Genomic DNA, 23,889 nt, shown 5'->3' with positions numbered 1-23,889 from the left:
AAACAAAAATAAAGCCCAAAAATATAAATAAAAATAAGAATAAAAAATAAATAAAAATAAAAGTAAAAATAAAGAAAAAATAAAAAATAAAGATAAAAACAATTAACAACTTAAAAAATAAACATAAACAAAAATAAAAAAGAAAATGAAATAAAAATAATAATAAAAAATAAAGATAAAAATAAAGATAAAGATAAAAAGTAAAAATAAAAAGAAAAATAAACAAAAAAAGAAAAATAAATAAAAATAATAATAAAAAATAAATAAAGATAAAAATAAAGATAAAAATAAAAAATAAAAATAAAAACAATTAAAAGCTAAAATAAAAATAAACAAAAGAATTCAAAATAAAAATAAAAACAATTAAAAACTAAAATAAAAATAAAACCCAAAAAAATAAAGAAATGAAAATAAAAATAAAAATTAAAAAGAATTAAAAACTAAAATAAAACCAAAAAGCATATCAGTTCCACCTGCAGGATGGAGTGGATGTGAAGGAGACAAGTGGAATTCCTGGGAGTGTAAGTGCTGGGAATGTTGGAATCTGGAGAATCCTCACGGAGATGCAGGGGATGGAGTGGGAAAGCAGGGATGGGAATTGGTTCCCACGAACTGGCACGAGTTATTCAGAACATCAGCTCCTGAGAAATATTTCAATTTTCACTGTATTCTTGTGAAATCCCAGCTGCCAAGCACCCAGCACTGCCAAAGTCAATTTTACCCTTTATTATAATTATTATAAATATCAATTTCTAATAATAAATTGAAATTTATTATAAATTTATAATAATAAAATTATAATAAATCCACTGCTCCCAGGGCACTGAGAGGATTCCATCAACAGCACCCAGAGATGGATCCTTGAGGCTGGGGAAGAGCACCAAGCTCATCTCCTTGGGAATATCTGGAGCAAGGAAAAGGAAACCACCTATTAATAATATCAATTACTCTTAATAATATAATAAAAAATATATAATAAATATAATAATAATAAATATAATAATAATAAATATAATAATAATAATAACATTATTAATAATAATAATGATAATAATAATATTTTCTATTATTTCTATTATTATTATTATTATTTTAAATACCTATTGAATCAAGGAGTTTTTCCATCTCACTGTTCTGATTTTGCTGCTTCTGGTCCTACTGAAAAGAGCTGGCACAAGATTTTCTGTAAGCACATTTAGATATTATTATTATTATTATTATTATTATTATTATTATTATTATTATTATTATTATTATTATTTAGAATCCATTTGGTTCTGCATAGCAGAGGAAAATGGGGATTGCCTGTGAATTATCCTGCCTCTTTCAGGAACATTCACTGAGTGCTTTGCTTAAAATCTGGCAGTGAAATTCTTCCCATGAATTAATATTTTGTCCAATTATTTTGTCCATTAATTCAACTTCTATATAAATATTATATTATATTATATTATATTATATTATATTATATTATATTATATTATATTATATTATATTATATTATATTAGTGTTATATTTAATATATTAAATGATATCTTAATTATAGATTATAAATTAATTATAAGAATATAATATAATATAATGTAATGTAATGTAATGTAATATAATATAATATAATATAATAATTGTAAAGTATATATTAATAAATATGTATTAAATATATATTGTATTTATATTATTTATTATATTAATATATAATATACTGTATTATGCTATTAGTATATTTATATATTGTTTTATATACTATTATAATATATTTTTCTATTATATTTATTAATTATTTAATATTAATAATATTTTAGATTCATTCTATTCCATTATATCCCTCACTTTGGGTTTTTCAGGAGCTCCTCATGGGAGCTTCCATGTCCCTGCACCAAAACCACACAGAACCAAGAAAGGGATAAGAAGCAAATGTGTAAAATTTATTATGTTCTTCAATGAAAACAGGGATAGGGAATTTACAAAATTAAAATTCACAAATAAAAAAAAGGATTTATAAACACCAAGAGTTCCTGGTTCGAACAAACAGCAGCAGCCCTTGGGATGCTCAAACCCAGCTGAGCCCAAAACAGTTCCTTCATTAAAAAATAAGGTACTTAAAGGAAAATGCCTCTGGAAGATGGTGGAGCCAGCATGGAAACCATGGAATATGGCAAGGGCAGTGTGCTGATCACATCCTGATCATTCAGCCACAGAAACGTCTCCTGGCAAAGCACGACTCAGCTGGGAAAGCTCCGAGTGCCAAGCCCAGGCCTCTGCTGAAGGCACTTCCCAAATCCCAGCGGGTCCTGCTGATTCCAGAACGAGTCTGGAGAGAGCCTAAAGCTCATCCCAATCCACCCCTGCCACGGCAGGAACACCTCCCAGCAGCCCTGCTCCAAACCCAGGAATCCCTGAGGAATCCCTGAGGAATCCCTGAGGAATTCTGTGAGGAATTCTGTGAGGAATCCTGTGAGGAATCCTGTGAGGAATCCTGTGAGGAATCCCTGAGGAATCCCTGAGGAATCCTGTGAGGAATCCCTGAGGAATCCTGTGAGGAATCCTGTGAGGAATCCCTGAGGAATCCTGTGAGGAATCCTGTGAGGAATCCCTGAGGAATCCTGTGAGGAATCCTGTGAGGAATCCCTGAGGAATCCTGTGAGGAATCCTGTGAGGAATCCCTGAGGAATCCTGTGAGGAATCCCTGAGGAATCTCCTGAGGAATCCCTGAGGAATCCTGTGAGGAATCCTGTGAGGAATCCCTGAGGAATCCTGTGAGGAATCCTGTGAGGAATCCCTGAGGAATCCCTGAGGAATCCTGTGAGGAATCTCCTGAGGAATCTCCTGAGGGATCCCTGAGAATCTCCTGAGGAATCCCTGAGGATTCCCTGAGGATTCCCTGAGGATTCCCTGAGGATTCCCAGCCTCCTCACTGCTGCTCCTGTGGCTCCCCTGGCTCTGCTGAGCCCAGCTCTGCCCAGGGGCTGGAAGTTCCAGAGGATTGTGTCCATGGATTGCCTTTGGCTGTGTAGACACTGTGGGCTCACGGGGAATTCTCTGCTGGAGAGGGCAGGATCTGCTCAGCTCACGGGGAATTCTCTGCTGGAGAGGGCAGGATCTGCTCAGCTCATGGGGAATTCTCTGCTGGAGAGGGCAGGATCTGCTCAGCTCACGGGGAATTCTCTGCTGGAGAGGGCAGGATCTGCTCAGCTCAGCAGCTTCAAGTGTCCAGAGCTGCTCCTGGTGTAGCCCTGGCTGGGGTGGGGACAGCGGGGTGAGGAGATCCCCCAGCAAGGACAGCCCTGGGAACCTAAACCCAGCCATCCCAAAACTCACAGAATCCCCCTCAGGATCCCAAAACTCACAGAATCCCCCTCAGGATCCCAAAACTCACAGAATCCCTCTCAGGATCCCAAAGATCAGAATCCCCCCCAGGATCCCAAAGATCAGAATCCCTCTCAGGATTCCAAAGCTCAGAATCCCCCTCAGGATTCCAAAGCTCAGAATCCCCCTCAGGATTCCAAAGATCAGAATCCCCCTCAGGATTCCAAAGATCAGAGTTCCCCCCAGGATCCCAAAGATCCCAGAGATCCCCTCAGGCTGGGACTTCCATCACAAAGCAGTCTGAAGTGTTTGTGAAGCTGGCAATCCCATAAAGTGAATTTTGCTCTCCCAAAGTTAAATGATTTCATTTTCCAGTGTTTCTTTGGATCCTTTGCTCCCCGAAGAGTTGGTGTCGTTGGAATAATTCCCTGAGTCTCGACTGCTCTGTTTGGAATGTTGGTAGTCTGTAAAATCAATCTGATTTCCCTCTTCTGTGATCATGGATTCGATCACACAGCAATTTTCCACAGGTTCCTCTGCAGCTGACAGGTAAGGGCTGCTGAAGGGTTGTGCTCCAAATCCCTGCAGGAGGGGAAGAGATGAACATTCAGAAATAATAATTATATACTGATTTAAATAATTAAATACTGATTCTGCTTAACACCACACAAATGTGATTGATCAGATTCTTCACTGTGAAGGTGCTGAGGCTCTGGCACAGGAATTGCCAGAGCAGCTGGGGCTGCCCCTGGATCCCTGGCAGTGCCCAAGGCCAGGCTGGACATTGGGAGCTCCTGGGACAGTGGGAGGTGTCCCTGCCATGGCAGGGGGGCACTGGGTGGGCTCTGAGGTCCCTTCCCAACCCAAACCACTCCAGGTTCCATGTTCATGCTGAGCAGCATGGTGTGGTTTTCTACCCCTGACACAGCTCTTGTTTCCCCCTAAGGTCACCAACTCACAATTCAGTTCAGTCCACAGAATCCCAAAATCCCAGGGGCTGGAAAAGCCCTCGTAGCCCAGGGAGTCCCAGCTGTGCCTGATGCCCACCTTGTCCCCAGCCCAGAGCCCTGAGTGCCACGTCCAGCCCTTCCTTGGGCACCTCCAGGGATGGGCACTGCAAAGCTCCCTGGGCAGCCCCTGCCAAGGCCTGAGCTCCCTTTCCATGGGCAAATTCCTGCTGCTGTCCACCCTGAGCCTCCCCTGGCCCAGCCTGAGGCCGTTCCCTCTCCTCCTGTCCCTGTTCCCTGGGGCAGATCCCAGCTCCACATCCATTCACAGAAACAAACACTAAACACATTTTATCTCAGCCCTTTCCCTGCTCTCAGTTGTCAATCACCAAAAAATTGCAACATTTCATCCATTAGAGACTGAGGAGGCCACACAAGAATTAAAAGAAAATCCCGGTATAGATGTTTCAGGACATGAATGTTGCCCTTTTCATTCCAAAACAGGATCCCTGCAAAGCACCAGCTGTGCCAAGCTGGAGATGAAACAAAGGTCTGGAGACCACTGATAAAACCTCTAAAAGGAACCCTGGCTGACCCATAAAAGATAAACATCTTTTTTTTTTTCCATGATATTTAGAGTTCATTTTCCTACAAAGAAGCTGTTTAATAGCTGAGAAGTCAGAGCTCACCTCGATGTTCAGGGGGGGCTGGCAGGAGGGGAAGAACACGTATTTGATTTTGTTGTAGGCTTTGTAGAGCATAAAAACAAGAGGACTGGCCACCAGCAGGACAAACAGCAGGGCACCCATGAAAATCCCAAAAACGATCAGAGGTAAACGTGAACCTAAATTTGGGAATAAAAACCATTCAGTCAAGGTAGTCAGAACCAGCAGAAATTAAAAAACAGCTCCAACTGTGCTGCAGAGTTTATCAAATAATTTAAATAATTCAACATTTCCACATCACCCAGCCAGGGAAAACTGATGCTGTGCCAGCATGTGAGATAATTTTGCTTAAAGAAGCCACAAAATATTCTCCAACACAAGAACACAGAATCACCAAAGATTCTCTGGGATTCTGGGAAGAGACATCCAAAATGACCCAGTCCCACCATCACCCCAGCACCACCAGCTGGAGAGGAGAAGCTCCAGGGAGAGCTCAGAGCTCCTTGCAGGGCCTGAAGGGGCTCCAGGAGAGCTGGAGAGGGACTGGGGCCAAGGGCTGCAGGGCCAGGAGCCAGGGAATGGCTTCAGAGTAGGATTTGATGGGATCTTGGGCAGGAATTGTTCCCTGGCAGGGTGGGCAGGGGCTGGGATGGAATTGCCAGAGCAGCTGGGGCTGCCCCTGGATCCCTGGCAGTGCCCAAGGCCAGGCTGGACATTGGGAGCTCCTGGGACAGTGGGAGGTGTCCCTGCCATGGCAGGACTGGGAATTAAATGATCTTCACGGTCCTTCCCACCCAAACCATTCCATGGTTCCATGACTGTCTCAACAAGCTGAAAGGAGTCTGCTGAAACTAAAATTAACAGGCACCAGCAGCCACTTTCCAAGTAATCCAAAGGATATAATCTGGTTTTACTTCATGATCAAAGGATGGAAGGTTTTCACTCTGGGGTATAAAAACATTGGAAAGACAGGGCATGGTCTGTCTTGAAGGCACTGCTTGGATTTAAAGACAGCCATTGAAATAGAAGGATAAGGGGAAGAGTAATAGATAGGTAAATTGATTAAAATATTTATCTTATTCAGGTAAAGAGTGGCATTTGGTTCTTTTTAGGCTTGATAAGACACAGCAGTGAGGACCATGATAGAAATGAATCCTGAATGTGAACCAGGCATTGCTGTTATCTCATGTTCTTGGCTTTAAGGCAGTTTGAAGAGTCAGAAATTTTGATAATGCTAATAAAATTTTATGTGGCCAATTATCTTCACCATGATTTGTTTTCTGTTCTGAGTGAGTTCTGAGTGAGTGTTTTCTGTTCTGAGTGAGTCCCTTTTCACCAAGATGAGCTTTCAGCCCTAACAAATCTGATTTATCTCCTCACTCTTCAGCACAGGAGACTGATTCCCAGAAGGACTAAGGCAGTTTCAAGGATAAAACATGGAATTTAGGCATTCCTTTCTCCCTTCCAAGCTGTAGGACTGGGTGGACTGAAGCTCTCTGCCCAGCCAGGTGCTCCCAGGAGTTTTAAGCTGTGAGTTCCCAGTGAAGGGGGAAGGATTCCAGCTGCAGGGGGGAAGCTTGGCCAGGCTGAGCCCACCTGCAGGGGTGTGGATGCATTCCTGCTGGCTGTAGGCACTGCTCTTGTTGTAGGGCTCAGAGAAAGCCTGGACTTTGACACAGTACAGGGTGGAGGGGGACACATCAGGGACTGTGGCTATGGTTTGCTTCACCTCCTTCTGCTTCACTTCCCACTGGCAAAAGAAAAACAAAAAAAAGGGAGAAAAGGAGGGATTAGATGGATGGGTGAGAACTGCAGCCTCTGCTGGAGAAGGGATTCTGTGAAATGTCAGACCTTGCTGCAAGCCCAGGATCAACAGGGCTGCAGAGACTTTCCAGCTCACCCAGTCCCACCAGCAGCACCCCAAGATGCCTCTGGAAAACTTCCACCACCTCCCTGGGCACCAGGTTCAATAAAATATACAAACCACCCCTTAGCTCCCAAGCAAAACTCAGCAAACACTTCCTGGCCAAGACCCAGGTGCTTTCCCCATTCTGAAATGTCACAATTCCAAGTTCCAAGGAAATTCCTTCCTGCTGCAGTTTGTTTCCTTCTCTTCTGCCCCCCACCAATATTTCACCAATATTACTGTGAAATATTTTACCCCAAGGAGTATTTAAAGAACATGGAAAGATCCATTAAAATGTGGGATAAAAGCATGCAGGACTTCAGTGCTGGATGGAGTTTTTCCATCACGTTGCACACAGCCACATCCATGGAAATTGAGATTTTAACCCATCATTGGGAGATAAAAATCACAGTGACCAGATATCTAAGAGAGTTACATGAAAATATCAACTGCTGGGTGATAAAAGTCACAGTGATTTGGTTTATGACAGACTCTTTCATTAAAAAACCCAATAAATTGACTTTTTAAAGACTGATACACCACGAATCTGCCTCTTTTGGAAAGGAGCTCCTCAGGGAGGACTGAAACTCAGGATTTAAGTCAGAATCGATTTTATATTGTATTTAATTAGTTCACACCTCAGAGGATTTTTTCCAGTACAGGATCCTGTAGGACAAGTCATAAATGCCCCTCACAGCTTCATCCTCAGCTCCTCCTGGAGGAAAAATAAGGATGTGGAGTGAGGCATCACTGAGGTCCAGCCTTAAACCAGGAGGGCCAATTCCATCTGAAAACAATGAAATAAAGAATTAAAATCCAACTGAAAAAGAAATACAACTAAAAACATTGTTTCAAATGCAGTGAAATCTACCATAATTTTTAAGAAATACAGAGTTAAAAGTGTAATTTCATCATTTTATTCAGAATATCAAGTCCTGAGAAATATTTCAATTATTCTCACTATATTCTTGTGGAATCCCCTCTCCAGTTTCCTGTCAGCTCATAAAGACATTTGGCACTGAGCAATGAGTTTGCTGAGCAATGAACATTTCAGGAAACAATTTCCTTACTTATTTTCAGAGGATCCACTTTGACTTCCCTGGACAAACAGGATTTGCTGTCCCTCCTGGCCTGCACTCGCAGATAATAAAATCCCGTGTTGGTGATGATGGAGGAGAAGTTGCACCAGGTTCTGGTGATGTTCTCACACCTGGGGACACTGAGCCACTTGTCTGAGTGATCATCATTGAGCCTCTTCAGGAACCCACTGCAAGAGAGAACCCAGGAGTTTTGATGTGAGCTCCCTCAACTCCTGGAGAGAATCACGTTTGTTCGTGCTGCACTTGGCTCAGTTTGGGGCAAAAAGGCCTCGATTGATTTAAAAAAAAAAAAAAATTAAATAAATAAAGATTTTAATATGAGACATTTCTGAGTGGAACAATGAAGACAGAAGGGCCAGGAAATACAAATCAGGGCTTTAACCAAACCTCAGCAGAGAAAATGGAATGTGGGGTGCTCAGGTTCTGAAAATCCAAATGAAAAGTTCTCACGTAGCTCCGTTGTCCATTGCTTTCCTGTCATGCCAAAAGAATTCCCAAGGAATGCCAGGGGGATCCCTCCTCTTCAGTTAGGTGCTGGCCACAATATTTATGCAACAGCTGTAGATTGAGATACAGCTTTACAGAACTGCTTCTAAATGGGATTTTTTGGATGTGGTTCGATGGGTTTTTATGGGATATGATGGGGGGTTTATGGCATTCCTTGTTTTTTGATGCCATACAGTTTTTATCTGATTTTCTTTACATGATACAGTGGTTTTGTCTGTGATCTGATGGGGTTTGATGTGATATTTCACGGGACATGAGGGGGTTTTTATATGACTTGATGGACTTCTTATGTGATACAACATTTTTTTAATGAGATACAGCCTTTTTTTAATGTGATACAATTTTTTTAATGAGATACAACCTTTTTTAAGTGACACAATGTGTTTTTGACAGGCTACCTTGGGTTTTCTGCCCCTATTTGGGTCTGCCCAGAGGAAATCCAAGCTGCCCACAACTGAAGCCTCCCAACACCTGGATTTTTGCTCACCTCTACTCATCTGATTTCTTCCCATTCAAAAAGCCACTAAACAATTCAAGCTTCCCAGCTTGAAAAATGTCCCCCAGCATTCAGGAGTCCCTTCCATCAGGAGTTTAACACCCCCAAAAATTCCAGGCTTGGGTATTCCACGGAATTCTTTTTCCCAGCAATGAGCTAATACACGAAGCCACCAAATATTTCATTTGAACTTGTAGGAAATACTGGCAGAACACAAGAAATGGGATTTCAAATGGCAGGGATGGGAAAGGTTGAACTCACTGGAGGTACTGCACGTTGTAGTTCACCTCCTGGTTGTCCTGGGTACTCCAGAGCAGGTGGAAATTCATGTTCAAAGCCAGGATGCTCAGGTTGGTTGCACACAGGTGGTCGTTCACTGCTCAGGGGGAAAAGGAAACCCAAAGTTACCAAAAAACTTCATTTTGTGGACAGGGAATTTCATGTCAATAATGAAAACATAAAGATTATCCATTATAAAAGAGTATATATATAAGAGTACATATATATATATATATATAATACATTATTTGTATATATTTATTTTATATTTAGAATTACTATTTCTAGTTATATATTAAATTATACTATATTACATTATATTATATTACATTATATTACATTATATTATATTACATTATATTATATTACATTATATTACATTACATTAATAAATATATAAAGATATATAAAGATATATATAAAGGCATATTTTATATATTTATATTTATTTATTCTTTTACATTTATTCTTATTTTTATATGTTTACTATATTTGTTTTATATATAAAATAATATATAAATAATAAATTTATATATATACATATACATAAAGATATAAAATATATATTCGATATATATTTATTTTTATATATTTATAGATATGTATATATATTTCTATATGCATATATTATTTTAGATTTATTATTATTTTTATATATTTATTATTAATATATATGTTTATATATATAGATAGCAAGTCACAGGCTGGGATATGTAAAACACCCTATCAAGCCTTTAATTAAAAAATCAGCTGAAAATCAGTTCAGAAAAAGATTTAAGTGCACAAATATTGAGAGGAGCAGAAATAAACTGGATTGGGAATAACATGAGGAGAAAAATGTATAAAATACACATCTGTATTATTGTACATTTTGATATTTTTGGTTTTAATGTTTTATGAAAATATGAATGTGACAATTATTTTAATATCATATTAAAATAATTAAAACTTGCCTGTATCAGTTATTGTAATGTTTTATTAAGATACACATGTATTAATTATTTTAATATTTTAAAAATGCACAGGTATTCTTTTATATTCTTAAAGACACAGATGTGTATTAATTAATGTATTTTGTGTATAAAGTAATTTTCATTCACCATCAATTATTTACATTTTGATGTACCATCAACTAATTATGATGTACTACTCCAGTCTAATATTTGACTTTCCACAATTAGTTATTTATCTACTTAGTAACTATTTATCTATTATTTATCTATTTATCTATTTATAAGCTATTTAGCTATTATTTATTAGCTATTAGCTATTTATTATCTATTTATGAGCTATTTATATATTATTTATTTATTATCTATTTTCTATTATTTATCATCTATTTATCTATTATTTTTCTATTTATTTAGCTACTTATGATCTATTTTATTTATCTGTTTTTAAAATTTATCTGTTTCTCAATTGGGATTCCCCATCAAGGATATGATCTAACAATCAATTCACCGAAGATTATATAAAACCAGCATTTTTTTAAACTCAGCTCAACTTTCTGTGCATTCATTGAGTGCCAAATATCCCAGAAGCTTTTGGCTGGTTTTTTTTAACTCCTGATTCAGTCACTGATTCAAAAAAAGAGTTTCCCAAAGCACACAAAGAAGCTTTTGTTCCAAATTAATGTCAAAATTCGACTCATGGCAAAAACCTTTTTGTACTATTAAAACTCTACCCTTGACATACTTTATGTTGATTGAGAAGGGTAAATGTACATAATATATATATTTTTTATACCAAAGTGAGGAGGAACTTGGCCCTTCTGCCTATTTCTGTTGCTTCAGAACAACTGACTGTGTGCCAGTTTAATTTCAGCCACCCTTTGCAGATTCCCTGGGTACCTTTCTGGGTGGTTTTCACACAGCTGATGGGGCTGAACAAGCCTTGCTTCCCCTCCCTGGGGAGATTTGCTTGAACCTTGAAGCAATAGCTGCTGTCTGGGGCAAGATCATCGATGGTGTCAACAGGGAAAATGGTTTTACTCTGCAGCTGGAAGAAACAAAATCAAAGAGCCTGTGAGGGCAATATTGCTTCCCCAGGAACATTTATAAATGGAAATTTTGCAGGGTTTCAGCCCATTTGTATTATATATATAAAATACATATTGTATTATATGATATTATTTCTAAATAATAACATACTTACTTATTATAAATAATAACATAGTTACTTATATTATTATAAATAATAATAAAATTATTTATGTTGTTAATGATATTATTATATATTATGTATTCATTTTTACATAAAAAGGTAAAAATAGAGAAAGCAGGACAGTGTTTGGAGAAATCCTAAAGGGAAGTTCCCAGTTCAGCCAGAGACTGACAGGCAGGAACATTTTGGGCTCCTTTGCCATGGAAGAGGGGAGGGATATGGCATGCCCAGGAATTCACCCCACAGATATTCCAGAAAGAACCAGGACATTCCCATCCCTCCATCACCCAAACACTGCTCTCTCCTCTGCTTTTTGTGGTGACTTCATGCACAACTTGTACTTAGGGGCCTTTTGCTCCTTTGATGTGGAATCCCAAAATCCCAGAGGTGGGAAGAGCCCTTCAGGACCACCCAGTCCCACCCAGCAGCAGCATCAGCCCAAACCCCCTTCCCAAGGGCCACATCCAGACTCCTCTGGGACAATTCCAGGGACTCCAAACCTCCCTGGGTAGCTCATCCCAAGGCCAGACCGCTCTTCCAGGAAAATTCTTTCCAAATCTCCAATCTGAGCCTCCCCTGGTGCCATTTGAGGCCATTTCCTCTCATTTTTTTCCCTGTCCCCTCCTGCCAGGGACTTGTGCAGAGCCACAAGGGCCCCCTGAGCCTCCTTTGCTCCAGGCTGAGCCCCTTTCCCAGCTCCCTCAGGAATTCTCCAGACCCTTCCCAGCTCCCTCAGGAATTCTCCAGCTCCTTCCCAGCTCCCTCAGGAATTCTCCAGCCCTTTCCCAGCTCCCTCAGGAATTCTCCAGTCCTTTCCCAGCTCCCTCAGGAATTCTCCAGACCCTTCCCAGCTCCCTCAGGAATTCTCCAGTCCTTTCCCAGATCCCTCAGGAATTCTCCAGACCCTTCCCAGCTCCATTCCCTGCCCTGGACAAACTCCAGCCCCTCCAGGTCCTTTCTGAAGTGATGATTTTCATCTGATATCCCAAAAGAACACAGACTGCCCTTCAATCCCTGCCCTACTTTAGATGACACTCATTTCCCTACAAAAGATAAAAAAAGGAAGAGTTTCTGCCCTGCTCCTCACAGGAGAGCTCTGGGTGCTCACACGATGCCTTGGAAACCAGTTCACAATGCAACACCCCAAAAAAACCTCTGGATCAGGGCAATCCCAATAAAACAATCCTACAGTAAGAACAAAATCATCCCACCAAGAAATAACCACGTTTCAAACCACACAGGAGCAGTCACACAGTGACAGAACCAAACAATTCCATTTCACAGCAGTTCTGGTGAGGTTAAACAACAAAAAAGAAGCACTCATACCTGAGCATGTGATGAGTTTTCCCAGAAGACCAGGTTATATTTAAAACTCAGATCATTGATCCACATCTTTTTCCTCTGATTTTCTTCTGGAGGAGAAACCTTAACTTTTATGACTCCAGTTGTGGACTGCAATTCCAGTCCTGGTGGGCCAATCTGAGCTGCAAAAACAGAAAGTAAAAAGAAGTTAAACATGTCTGCTTTGAGAAAATACCCCCCAAAAGCAGTTTACAATAACACACCTAAAATACCTGCCTATGGTAACTTATTTTCAATTCTTTTGAATGATCACTTACAGAATGTTTTCATGACTCAGGCAGTTTCTAAAAGAAATTTAACCTAACAACCAACTACCATCACCTGGCTCTAAAAGCAGTTAAAATGAAATATTACCAGCAGATAAATCAGTTCTCCAAATAAATCAGTATAAATTATTCTAAAACCTGCAAGGCAAGAGACTTAGCTCAGTCCAATAAATCAAACATCAGAGGAGGGCTTCAGCACCACACTGGAATTGCTGAAAAGCCACAAACTTCCCAAAAAAGGGTGCTTGGAGCAACCTGGTCTATGGAAGCTGTCCCTGCCCATGGCAGGGGGTGGAATGGGATGGGCTTTAAGGTCCCTCCCAATCCAGACTGGTTTGGGATTCTACAAAAATCTACTGTTAAAAAGGATTTTTCCAAGAAATAATCTGGGAAAATACAGAGTGACAGGAAATTCAGTCAGGAAACCAGCACCACTTGGAATAGTTTTCCCTTTCCAGAAAAGTGAGAATTGCAGCATTCCATGACCTGCAGATGCCTGGTGTTACGTTCCTGTTGGGAAATCCATCCTGTCCAGCAGTGCAAACCACATGTGGTTTTTCCACAATCCCTGATCCCAGACTGCTTCAGGTTGGGAAGGACCTCAAAGCCCACCCATTCCCAGCCCAGCCATGGCAGGGACACCTCCCACTGTCCCAGGAGCTCCCAATGTCCAGCCTGGCCTTGGGCACTGCCAGGGATCCAGGGGCAGCCCCAGCTGCTCTGGCAATTCCATCCCAGCCCCTGCCCACCCTGCCAGGGAACAATTCCTGCCCCAGATCCCAAGATCCAGCCCTGCCCTCTGCCACTGGCAGCCATTCCCTGGCTCCTGGCCCTGCAGCCCTTGGCCCCAGTCCCTCTCCAGCTCTCCTGGAGCCCCTTCAGGCCCTGCAAGGGGCTCTGAGCTCTCCCTGGAGCTTCTCCTGTCCAGGTGAGCACCCCCAGCTCTCCCAGCGTGGCTCCAGAGGGCTCCAGGAGCAGCTCTGTGGCTCCTCTGGGCTCTCTCCAGCAGCTCCAGGTGCTGCTGCTGGGTCTCAGGGCTGGAGGCTCTGCAGGTGGGGTGTCAGGTGAGCAGGGCAGGGAGCAGAACCGTGCCCTGAGGTGCAGAAGGAAGCACGGTGTCCCCAGAGCTCGTACCGATGTGTTCCGGCACCATGTCCAGGATCCCGGACCACGGCGACACCCGCGGCCCCGCCTGAGCCCTCACACGCAGCAAGTGGAGGTCGTAGTACTCGGAGATGGCCGCCGAGAAGTCACAGGTGGTGCCCAGCACGGCCTGGCACCCCTGCAGCTCCTGCCAGCCCGTGTCCTCCAGCTCCGGCCTGCGGGACAGAGAGCAGCCCGGGATCAACAACACCGGGTTAAACAACACAGGGATCAATCAACAACACCACCAGGATAAACAACACAGGGATAACCAACATCGGGATCAACAACATCGGGATAAACAACACAGGGATAAACAACACCGGGATAAACAACACAGGGATCAACAACACCACCAGGATAAACAACACACGGATAAACAACATCGGGATCAACAACACCGGGATAAACAACACAGGGATCAACAACACAGGGATCAACAACACCACCAGGATAAACAACACAGGGATAACCAACACCGGGATAACCAACACCGGGATAAACAACACCGGGATAAACAACACCGGGATAAACAACATCGGGATCAACAACACCGGGATAAACAACACCGGGATAAACAACACAGGGATAAACAACACAGGGATCAACAACACAGGGATCAACAACACAGGGATCAACAACACCACCAGGATAAACAACACCGGGATCAACAACACCACCAGGATAAACAACACACGGATAAACAACATCGGGATAAACAACACCGGGATAAACAACACAGGGATCAACAACACCACCAGGATAAACAACACAGGGATAACCAACATCGGGATCAACAACACCGGGATCAACAACACCGGGATCAACAACACCGGGATCAACAACACCGGGATCAACAACACCGGGATCAACAACACCGGGATCAACAACACAGGGATAAACAACATCGGGATCAACAACACCACCAGGATAAATAACACAGGGATAACCAACAGAGGGATAACCAACAGAGGGATAAACAACACCGGGATAACCAACACAGGGATAAGCAACACCAGGATAACCAACACCCTGGGATAACCAACAACCCGGGATAACCAACACCACCAGGACAAACAACACCAGGATAAACAACACCAGGATAAACAACACAGGGGTAACCCACACAGGGATAAACAACACTCCAGGATAACCAACACCCCGGGATAACCAACACCCCGGGATAAACAACACCCCGGGATAAACAACACCCCAGGATAAACAGCCCCTCCCAGATAAACAGCCAAGGATAAATCCAACCCACAGTTAAAGCCTGAAATTATTATTCTCCTTAATTTTAATGAACATCACCCCTTTTCGTGCTGCTTTATCACCAGTGCAGTCAGTGTTATGTCCTATAAATCATCCTACAACTGCCAGAACAAAGAATGACACCCTCAGGATTATTATATTTCCTAGCCTGGCAAAGATTTTATAATTCATGGGAAGAAATTTTAAAATCTTGACAAAAGTGGTTAAAGGAGCATAAAACCAGCAGAACTCCACTTATTATAACATGAGCCAGGAATGCAAATTAAGGGCAAATAAAAACACAGAGGTGAAAAGTGGAGCAATAATTAGGTTTTCAGCAGCTCTTTTTTAATTAACACATATCCACATCTCAGTAAAGAAAGAGATTTACAGAGACATTTAAAATATCCTGGCCAAAAAACAGAGGCACAGACTTGAAGCAGTAATTGTTTATCCTCAGTTGTTTATCCTCTTTCAGACCAGTCTGACATTTTTTAAAGTAAATCTATCTTCAAAGCAGCTATTCTTAGCTATATATTGGAAAAGAAGAGCTATTTTTTTAAAATCCAAAATCCCAGGATGGTTTGGGTTTGGAAGGACCTTAAAGCCCATCTCATTCCCCCCCTGCCATGGGCAGGGAACCTGTCACGATCCCAGGTTGCTCAGAATTTCAGTAATTTTATATCAGAAATGGTTTTCGATATTTACTTGTCAGGAATGTGCCATAAAATGTGCGTGCAAAAGAACTGGGATGTGGAACTACTGAAGGAAACCAAGCAAATATTTAAGAACAAATCTTAAATTGTTTCATGTGGGGATTAAACTTCTAGCCAAGAAATGTGGGTTAATGAACACTGAGAAATTAGTTAAAAGTTATGCTGAAAATTCCCTCAAATCCTCTGTGTGTGGCCACACAAACAAACCACAGACTAAATAAATCTAAATTCTGTTTCTAAGTGTGCCAATAAACCTTCTGCAAGAACCCTTCTGCTTATTCATCATTAGCAGCAAGCTCTGTGTTCCTTGTGTGATAAATTCCGTGATAAATAATCTGATTTCTCACAGGAATGAGACAACTCACCCCCATCCCAAGAACTCATCTTCCCACCCTGCTCTTCCTGCTTTTCCCTGGGAGCTTCACAGGCAGGATGAAGCAACCCAGCAATGCCTGGAAGGAGCCAGAGCAGACTCAGCCATTCCTGGCTCCCAGGTGTTGGAGTCTGGGATACAGGGTGTGTGCCCTTGTTTTTGATACTTAGTTCTAAGATCCAGAAAAACACTGAATTTCATATAATATGAAATTCATGAGCATGTTTTCATGGTGATACATGTAAACCACTGTTAAAGTTAGATAGAAAAAGCTAGAAGTGTGAATGTGTAAATTAGAAAGTTTTCTTAAGTCACTGAGTGAAAAAGTTAGTTTAGAGAACAGGAGACAAGATGGAGGATTTAGGGTGTTGTCTCTTGTCCTTTTTTCTTCTTCATGTTCTTCTCCTAGAGGTTTTTCGGTAATAGTAATTGATTGGTTAGAAAATGCTGCAGTGCAGCACCATAGGTGAAGAGTTATTGGGTCATTAAGAAAAATAATATACATGTTTATTGTTAATTGGGTAAAAAACAGGTATAAAGATAAAAGAACTGTGTATTTGGGGATCATTTTGTGCTTCAGACACGAAGTGAGCCACAAGGCCTTGTTGTACCATCAGAAAAAAGAAATGTACCAGATTGCAGTGATTTAGACTTGCGCAATCAGTCTGGAGAGACCTGCCAAGTTTTGATGACCTTTTAATAAACACCAGAAATAAGATTCTAACGAGCTTGGGAGTTTTCTTCAAATCATAAGAACTGAGATAAGCACTGCTCCCCGTGAGGGAGAATCCCAAAAGAATTAAATCCAAAAGAGACTAAGAAATCCAGGAAGAAAAAGAAAAATACAGAAGAAATGCAGCAAAATCAGAGAAACAGAAAAAGGATTTTTTAGAGAAAAGTTACACCAGGGAAGTCACTCACCACTGGAATTCTGCGGAAAACGTCACGTTGGGATCGCTCCCGCTGTAATCCCAGCTCAGCGTGAAATTGGTGTTCACCACATGGACCTGCACATTCTCTGGGCTTGGCAGACTGCTCTGGCCTAGGAGAAATATCCAAGTTGATAAATAAAATAAAATAAAATAAAATAAAATAAAATAAAATAAAATAAAATAATAAAACATTACAATAAAAAGAAAAGATTAAGCTACAATTAAAGTAAAATATTAAAATAAAGTATTACAATAAAAAGCAAATAAAAAATTAGGATAAAATTAAAGTAAAATATTACAGTAAAATAAAATTTAAACTAAATAAAACATAACAATAATTAACATAAATATTAAATTAGAATAGAAATAAAATAAATAAGATAAAAATTAAAGTAGAATAAAAATAAAATTAATAAAATAAAAATTCAAATGTAAAATTAGATATAAAATTAAAATAGAAAATAAAAATTAATAAAAATACATAAAATAAGTAAAAATACAATAAAATATTTTTTAAAATTTAAATATAAAAATGAAAATAAAATAGTAAATTTAAATTTAAATAAAAAAGTAAATTTTATATTAAATTTAAATAGAATTAAATAAAAATAAATTAAAACTAAAATAAAACTAAATAAGATACAGTAAAATACAGTAAAATACAGTAAAATACAGTAAAATACAGTAAAATAAAGTAAAATAAAGTAAAGTAAAGTAAAGTAAAGTAAAGTAAAATAAAGTAAAATAAAATACACCTCTAGGCCCTGACTTTTTATTTTATCTGAAGTAATTTATTTAAGTAACTTATTAGTTACTTCCCAATTAAATTAATTTCTAAGCCATATCTGAAAGCCCTGATATTGTTGTTTGAGATCAGTCTGACACTTGTCTGTATGAAGAGGAACTCATAACCAATAAATCCGATTTTAGCTGGGCAGTCTCTGGGCAATAATGGCTTATCCTGAACCTGACCCTGGGAGAGGCTCTTCATTGCAAATACTGTTTATTTCTCTACACAAGTTCTCTTTCTACAAAGGGAATGTGTGGAAAAGCAGACTGACAGAATTCTGCAAAATCCTTTTGGAGAATTAAGCGGGATCCACAGGCTGCAGATTTTGGGAAATAACTCCTGAAAGCACAAAAACATGAAAGCCAAATAATTCAATAAACCCTTGTGGCTCCCATTACAGAATTGATTCCCACAAGGCAGGAATTTGTTGCTCTCCTAATAGACTAAAACAAACCCAGAGAATGCCAAAGGACATTTGCTCGGAAAATGAGAAAACAAAGGAAAAAACAGGATTTTTTTCCCAGCTATTTATCCAACAGATGGCTACAACTCAGCCAAAAACCTTGTGACACGGGCCCCACAGACTCCAACTGATAAAAATACTATTACATTTCAATTATTATAGTATTTTTGTTTGCTTTGGCTAGAAATTCAAATATTTAGTGTATCTTTCCCATCTTTTCAAATCCTTAATTTATAAAGAGCATGAGGCTTTCCAATACTCCTTGTTAAACCTCAGCTGCTCCTGTGGGAGCAGGAGGAAAATCTTGTCCAGATCCATGTTCTCAGCAGAGATTTTCTCCCCAGTTCCAAGCACAGGGTGGTAGGAGACACCCAGTTCCTGTTTTAAGCCAGGCCAGTGTTTTATACAGCTGGGAAATTTCCCAGGAAAATCATCTTCAACACAACTCACAACCAAGAGAACGCTGAATGGCATCAGCAATTCTTTAAGTTTTCCTTTCAAGCCAAATTTCCAGCTTCCTGAAGGAATTTTATTGCTCTTTTTTGTATTCCTTTCAAATGGTTCAACTTGCTTGATATTAAAAAAAAAACCAAAAAAACAACACAATAAACTGGCTGAGATTAATTAATGGAAATCTCATTTATATTAGACATGACCTAATCTTTTCTTTCTAATTAGCACTGCTGTGCCCTGATACTTTTGGGGTTTTCTAAAAACACCCAGCAAAACAATGCCTTGTAATTTATGTGTAGAAGTTTTCTTTTTTGCAGGTCTGATATTTTAACCCTCCTCTCTTTGCCCTGAACATTTTCCTGTTCAATACCACTGCACTTGTTTCCTGGAATATTGATCCAGTTTCTCAGGCTGCTTCTGGATCCTCCACCCTACAGACAGGAATATGTGATTTAGCCATCCACCCTTTCACGTATTTCCCTATTTCCAATGAGTTTTGTGCTTGCTTCCCTAAATTAATTCCACAATTAATAACTCAGAGATGTTTAATCAGCAGAGAAATTATGTGATTTAGGTAGTAACTTGATATGCAAGGAAAAACCTAAGAATCAAGATTTATTCCTGGATTATTTTATTAATGACAAAAAGCCAGGCATTTAAAACTAACTCCTGTTTGTTCACACGACCATGATGGCACTTGGTTCTGAGAAACCATTATAAGGAATTAGACTTCTGTGGAAAGAAGAAATTAAAAACCAGAGATGCTTTTAGCACATCTGCCCATCTCCTTCCCCTGTCAAATCCCAATAAACTAAAACAACCCAAACTGTTCTAATAACAGAAAAATCACTGCTTTGTTGATCAGATGTTCAGCAATAATGTCAGTAAACGATGGCTGAAAATAATAACGACTACATAACAAAATCGATTCAACAACGGAAGCAAGAAATGGCAACACAGCAAACCCCACGGTCAGGGGAAATCCCAGGAGGAGCACATGATGCTCGATGCTTACGACACCCCTGGCTGCAGGAACCAGCGGAAAATATCAGCCAACATTTCAGCAGAAGGAAAGGGAGGCCCCTCACATGTGACACCGGGAAAGGCTCTGCAGAACCCGGGAGAACTCCGAGATTTACCCTGGAGCAGCAGCACAGGGACCAGCTGGGCTTGGCACAGGGGAAGGGGAGAGGTCACTGAAGCAGAGCTGTTACTGAGAATTCCAGAGTTCGAATCACCCACTGGTTTGGATCTGGGAGCTCATCCAGTCCCAGCCCCAATGTCCAGCCTGGCCTTGGGCACTGCCAGGGATCCAGGGCCTGCCCACCCTCGCAGGGATCAATTCCTTCCCGATATCCCATCCAGCCCTGCCCTCAGGCAGTCTAAAATCACTATCCCTGGTCCTGCCACTCTCTGCCTGTACAAATAGACTCTCTGCCCTCCTTTGTAATGCTTCACAATACTTCCTCTTCGAGCACCAGGTTTTGGACAATAGTTGTTTTTTTGCTGTGTAAGAACAAAAGATAAGGCACAAGCTCCCGCCCTGCCAGCCAAAACCCTCATTCTGCCATTCTCTTATTTCCTCATTCATCCTTTAGGCTCTGCCAGACTGTGCTTTCCAAGCCAAACAACGGGAATTCAAAGCTGCAATTCACCGGGAACAGGCGTGGAGGAGAGGGACTGTCCACAGGAGCCTGGGGCCAGGAGCCAGGGAATGGCTGCCAGTGGCAGAGGGCAGGGCTGGATCTTGGGATCTTGGGCAGGAATTGTTCCCTGGCAGGGTGGGCAGGGGCTGGGATGGAATTGCCAGAGCAGCTGGGGCTGCCCCTGGATCCCTGGCAGTGCCCAAGGCCAGGCTGGACATTGGGAGCTCCTGGGACACTGGGAGGTGTCCCTGCCATGGCAGGGCTGGCACTGGGTGGGCTCTGAGGTCCATTCCCAACCCAAACCCTACTGTGATTCCATGGAAACCCTGGAAACAGGACAGATCCTCACCGACACCGCTATTCCGCCCCGCATCCCCGCCCCGCTCCGCTCCCCCTCGGCCCGGGGAGGGGGCCCCGCTCCGGCCCCGCTCCCTGAGGGCTCCCGGGACCCACCTGCGCAGGGCAGCGGGGCCAGGAGCAGGAGCAGCACGGCCGCCAGCACCCACAGCCCGCTCGGCACCCGCACCCACAGCCGCCGCTCCACCGTCCTTCTGCTCCGCTGCTCGTCCGCCCGTCCAGCCCCGAGCTCCGCCGCCCGTCCATTCCCGGCCTCCGCCGCCCGTCCATTCCCGGCCTCCGCCATCCAGGGCAGTGTTGCCGGAAGCTCCGGCGGCGGCGCCTGCGCGGCAGCGGCCTTGGCTCTGTGAGGGGCGGGCAGGGCAGTACCGGGGCTGTGTGAGAGCAGTGCCGGGACTGTGTGAGAGCAGAGCCGGGGCTGTGTGAGAGCAGTGCCGGGACTGTGTGAGAGCAGAGCCGGGGCTGTGTGAGAGCAGTGCCGGGGCTGTGTGAGGGCAGAGCCGGGGCTGTGTGAGGGCAGAGCCGGGGCTGTGTGAGGGCAGAGCCGGGGCTGTGTGAGGGCAGTGCCGGGGCTGTGTGAGGGCAGTGCCGGGGCTGTGTGAGGGCAGTGCCGGGGCTGTGTGAGGGCAGAGCCGGGGCTGTGTGAGAGCAGTACCGGGGCTGTGTGAGGGCAGAGCCGGGGCAGGGCCGGGGCTGTGTGAGGGCAGTGCCGGGGCAGGGCCGGGGCTGTGTGAGAGCAATACTGGGGCTGTGTGAGGGCAGTACCGGGGCTGTGTGAAGGCAGAATCGGGGCTGTGTGAAGGCAGAACCGGGGCAGAGCCGGGGCTGTGTGAGAGCAGTACCGGGGCTGTGTGAGAGCAGTACCGGGGCTGTGTGAAGGCAGAGCCGGGGCTGTGTAAGAGACGGTCCGAAGATTCTCCCATCTGTCTCACGACCGCCGCAAGGAAAGACCCTGAACATCACAAGGGACTCGGTACAGGGGCTCTGGCCTGGTTGAGGTGGATGTTTGCCAAGTGATTGTTTGCAGGTGTGCTTGCTGTGCTACCACGGTACACTGCCTTCATTCCTGCTGGTGAGCAAAGACTTGTACCCCACACCTGCCCTGACCATCACAATGATCATCAGCCTCCTCTGGTTTTGGCTTTGTGCCCCTCACTTTGTAAAAAACTATAAAATACACCCCAAAACTTACTTTCATTTGAGATCTTCCCAACAGACAGAAGACTCTGTGCCGTTGGACAGCTGAGTGGACTTCGACGTTGGTAGCTATAATCCCCCTTATTCTCTTTTTCTTATGCTTTGCTTTCTCCTCTTTTCCCTCTATCACATATTAGTGCTGATGAGCACTCAATAAAGTGTGTTTTGCTGTTTAAGTCCCTGGTTTGCTGATAATCTTTTGCACTCTAAGATCAAATAAAAGAACCACATCACGAATCCCACCTTGCGGATTGTGACACGGGGCTGTGCCGGGGCACAAACCCAGGGTCACGGAGCTGCTCCTGGAGCCACGCTGGGAGAGCTGGGGGTGCTCAGCTGGAGAGGAGAAGCTCCAGGGAGAGCTCAGAGCTCCTTGCAGGGCCTGAAGGGGCTCCAGGAGAGCTGGGGAGGGACTGGGGCCAAGGGCTGCAGGGCCAGGAGCCAGGGAATGGCTTCAGAGTAGGATTTGATGGGATCTTGGGCAGGAATTGTTCCCTGGCAGGGTGGGCAGGGGCTGGGATGGAATTGCCAGAGCAGCTGGGGCTGCCCCTGGATCCCTGGCAGTGCCCAAGGCCAGGCTGGACATTGGGAGCTCCTGGGACAGTGGAAGATGTCCCTGCCCAACCAAGGTTGCTTTAAGGTATCTCCTACCCAAATCATTCCATGATTCTTTGATTGTCTGGGAAGGGAGAAATCTCTCTTTAGCCACAGCGTGTCCATTTCTCCAATGTTCAGTTGAATGCTGCAGTGAACATTAAATGTGGTGTCAGTGTTACAGCCCCTGAATTGGGCTCAGCTCCCTTTTGCCAGCCACAAGTTCTGATCACAAGATTAACGAGCTTCTCTTTTTTTGTTTCATGTTTTCCATGGGCTTGCCCGGCTGCTGGCTTGGAGAGGTAAAGTCAGGTGCTCACCTTTCACTTCCCACCCCCTCCAACACAAACTCCTCAGTGGGCAGAGCAATATTGTCAGAGAGGAGGATTTGAAACTCTGGTGGGCGAAGGTCTGTGCCCTCAGCATCCTGCTTGTTATAAACAGGACAGGCTTTGCTTCTTAGGGAGAGCACAGACTTTAGGATAAAAATGTTCCTGGCTAAAAATGTTCCTGGCTGCTGCTGCCTCTTGTGCCATGGGGTGCTGCATGTACTCTGAGCACCCCTGCTATCTCAGGGTCCCAGAATCATGGGGTCCCAGGGTGGGTGGGGTTGGGAAGGACCACAGTGGTCACCTGGTACCAGCTCCCTGCTCCAGCAGGGCCATCCCAGAGCTCAGAGCACAGGGCTGCATCCAGGTGGCTCTGGAATATCCCCAGGAGGAGACTCCAGCCCCTCTCTGGGCACTGCCCAGGGCACAAGTTGTGCTCCTGTGCAGGGGGAATTGCTGGGCTCAGCCCCTGCCCGTGGCTCTGGTGCCATTGCTGGGCCTGGAGCAGAGCCTGGGCCTGCTCTGCCCCTCCTGCACCCAGGGACGGACAGGGACGGACAGGGATGGACAGGGATGGACAGGGATGGACAGGGACAGCCAGGGATGGACAGGGACGGACAGGGACGGACAGGGATGGACAGGGACGG

The 23,889-nt window shown here is 43.0% G+C and overlaps 1 protein-coding gene across 2 annotated transcripts; it reads right to left on the bottom strand.

Annotated features, from left to right (window-relative positions):
• Positions 1-1,905: 1,905 nt before the first annotated feature.
• On the bottom strand, positions 1,906-21,606 carry IFNAR1 (interferon alpha and beta receptor subunit 1). 2 transcript variants are annotated; one of them, XM_088051972.1, is made up of 11 exons: positions 21,219-21,606; positions 17,403-17,523; positions 14,133-14,317; positions 12,697-12,854; positions 11,058-11,205; positions 9,190-9,304; positions 7,896-8,092; positions 7,464-7,540; positions 6,516-6,669; positions 4,944-5,098; positions 1,906-3,889 (listed from the first exon to the last, which is right to left on the bottom strand). In XM_088051972.1, exons 1-11 carry the CDS (start codon positions 21,406-21,408, stop codon positions 3,662-3,664), a joined length of 1,728 nt encoding a protein of 575 aa, XP_087908098.1. In that variant the 5' UTR covers positions 21,409-21,606; the 3' UTR covers positions 1,906-3,661. The 2 variants fall into 2 exon arrangements, with proteins under 2 accessions (XP_087908098.1, XP_005526691.3); XM_005526634.3 differs by having other exon boundaries at positions 7,464-7,612; positions 21,219-21,604.
• Positions 21,607-23,889: the final 2,283 nt, after the last annotated feature.

Source organism: Pseudopodoces humilis, chromosome 2 (assembly GCF_049639895.1).
Source record: "Pseudopodoces humilis isolate 2021_Gansu_Grassland_sample_001 chromosome 2, ASM4963989v1, whole genome shotgun sequence".
In the NCBI taxonomy this organism is placed as follows: Eukaryota; Metazoa; Chordata; class Aves; order Passeriformes; family Paridae; genus Pseudopodoces; species Pseudopodoces humilis.
The sequence above is the reverse complement of the archived record's forward strand: the minus strand, read 5'-3'. Positions and strand labels throughout refer to the sequence as shown.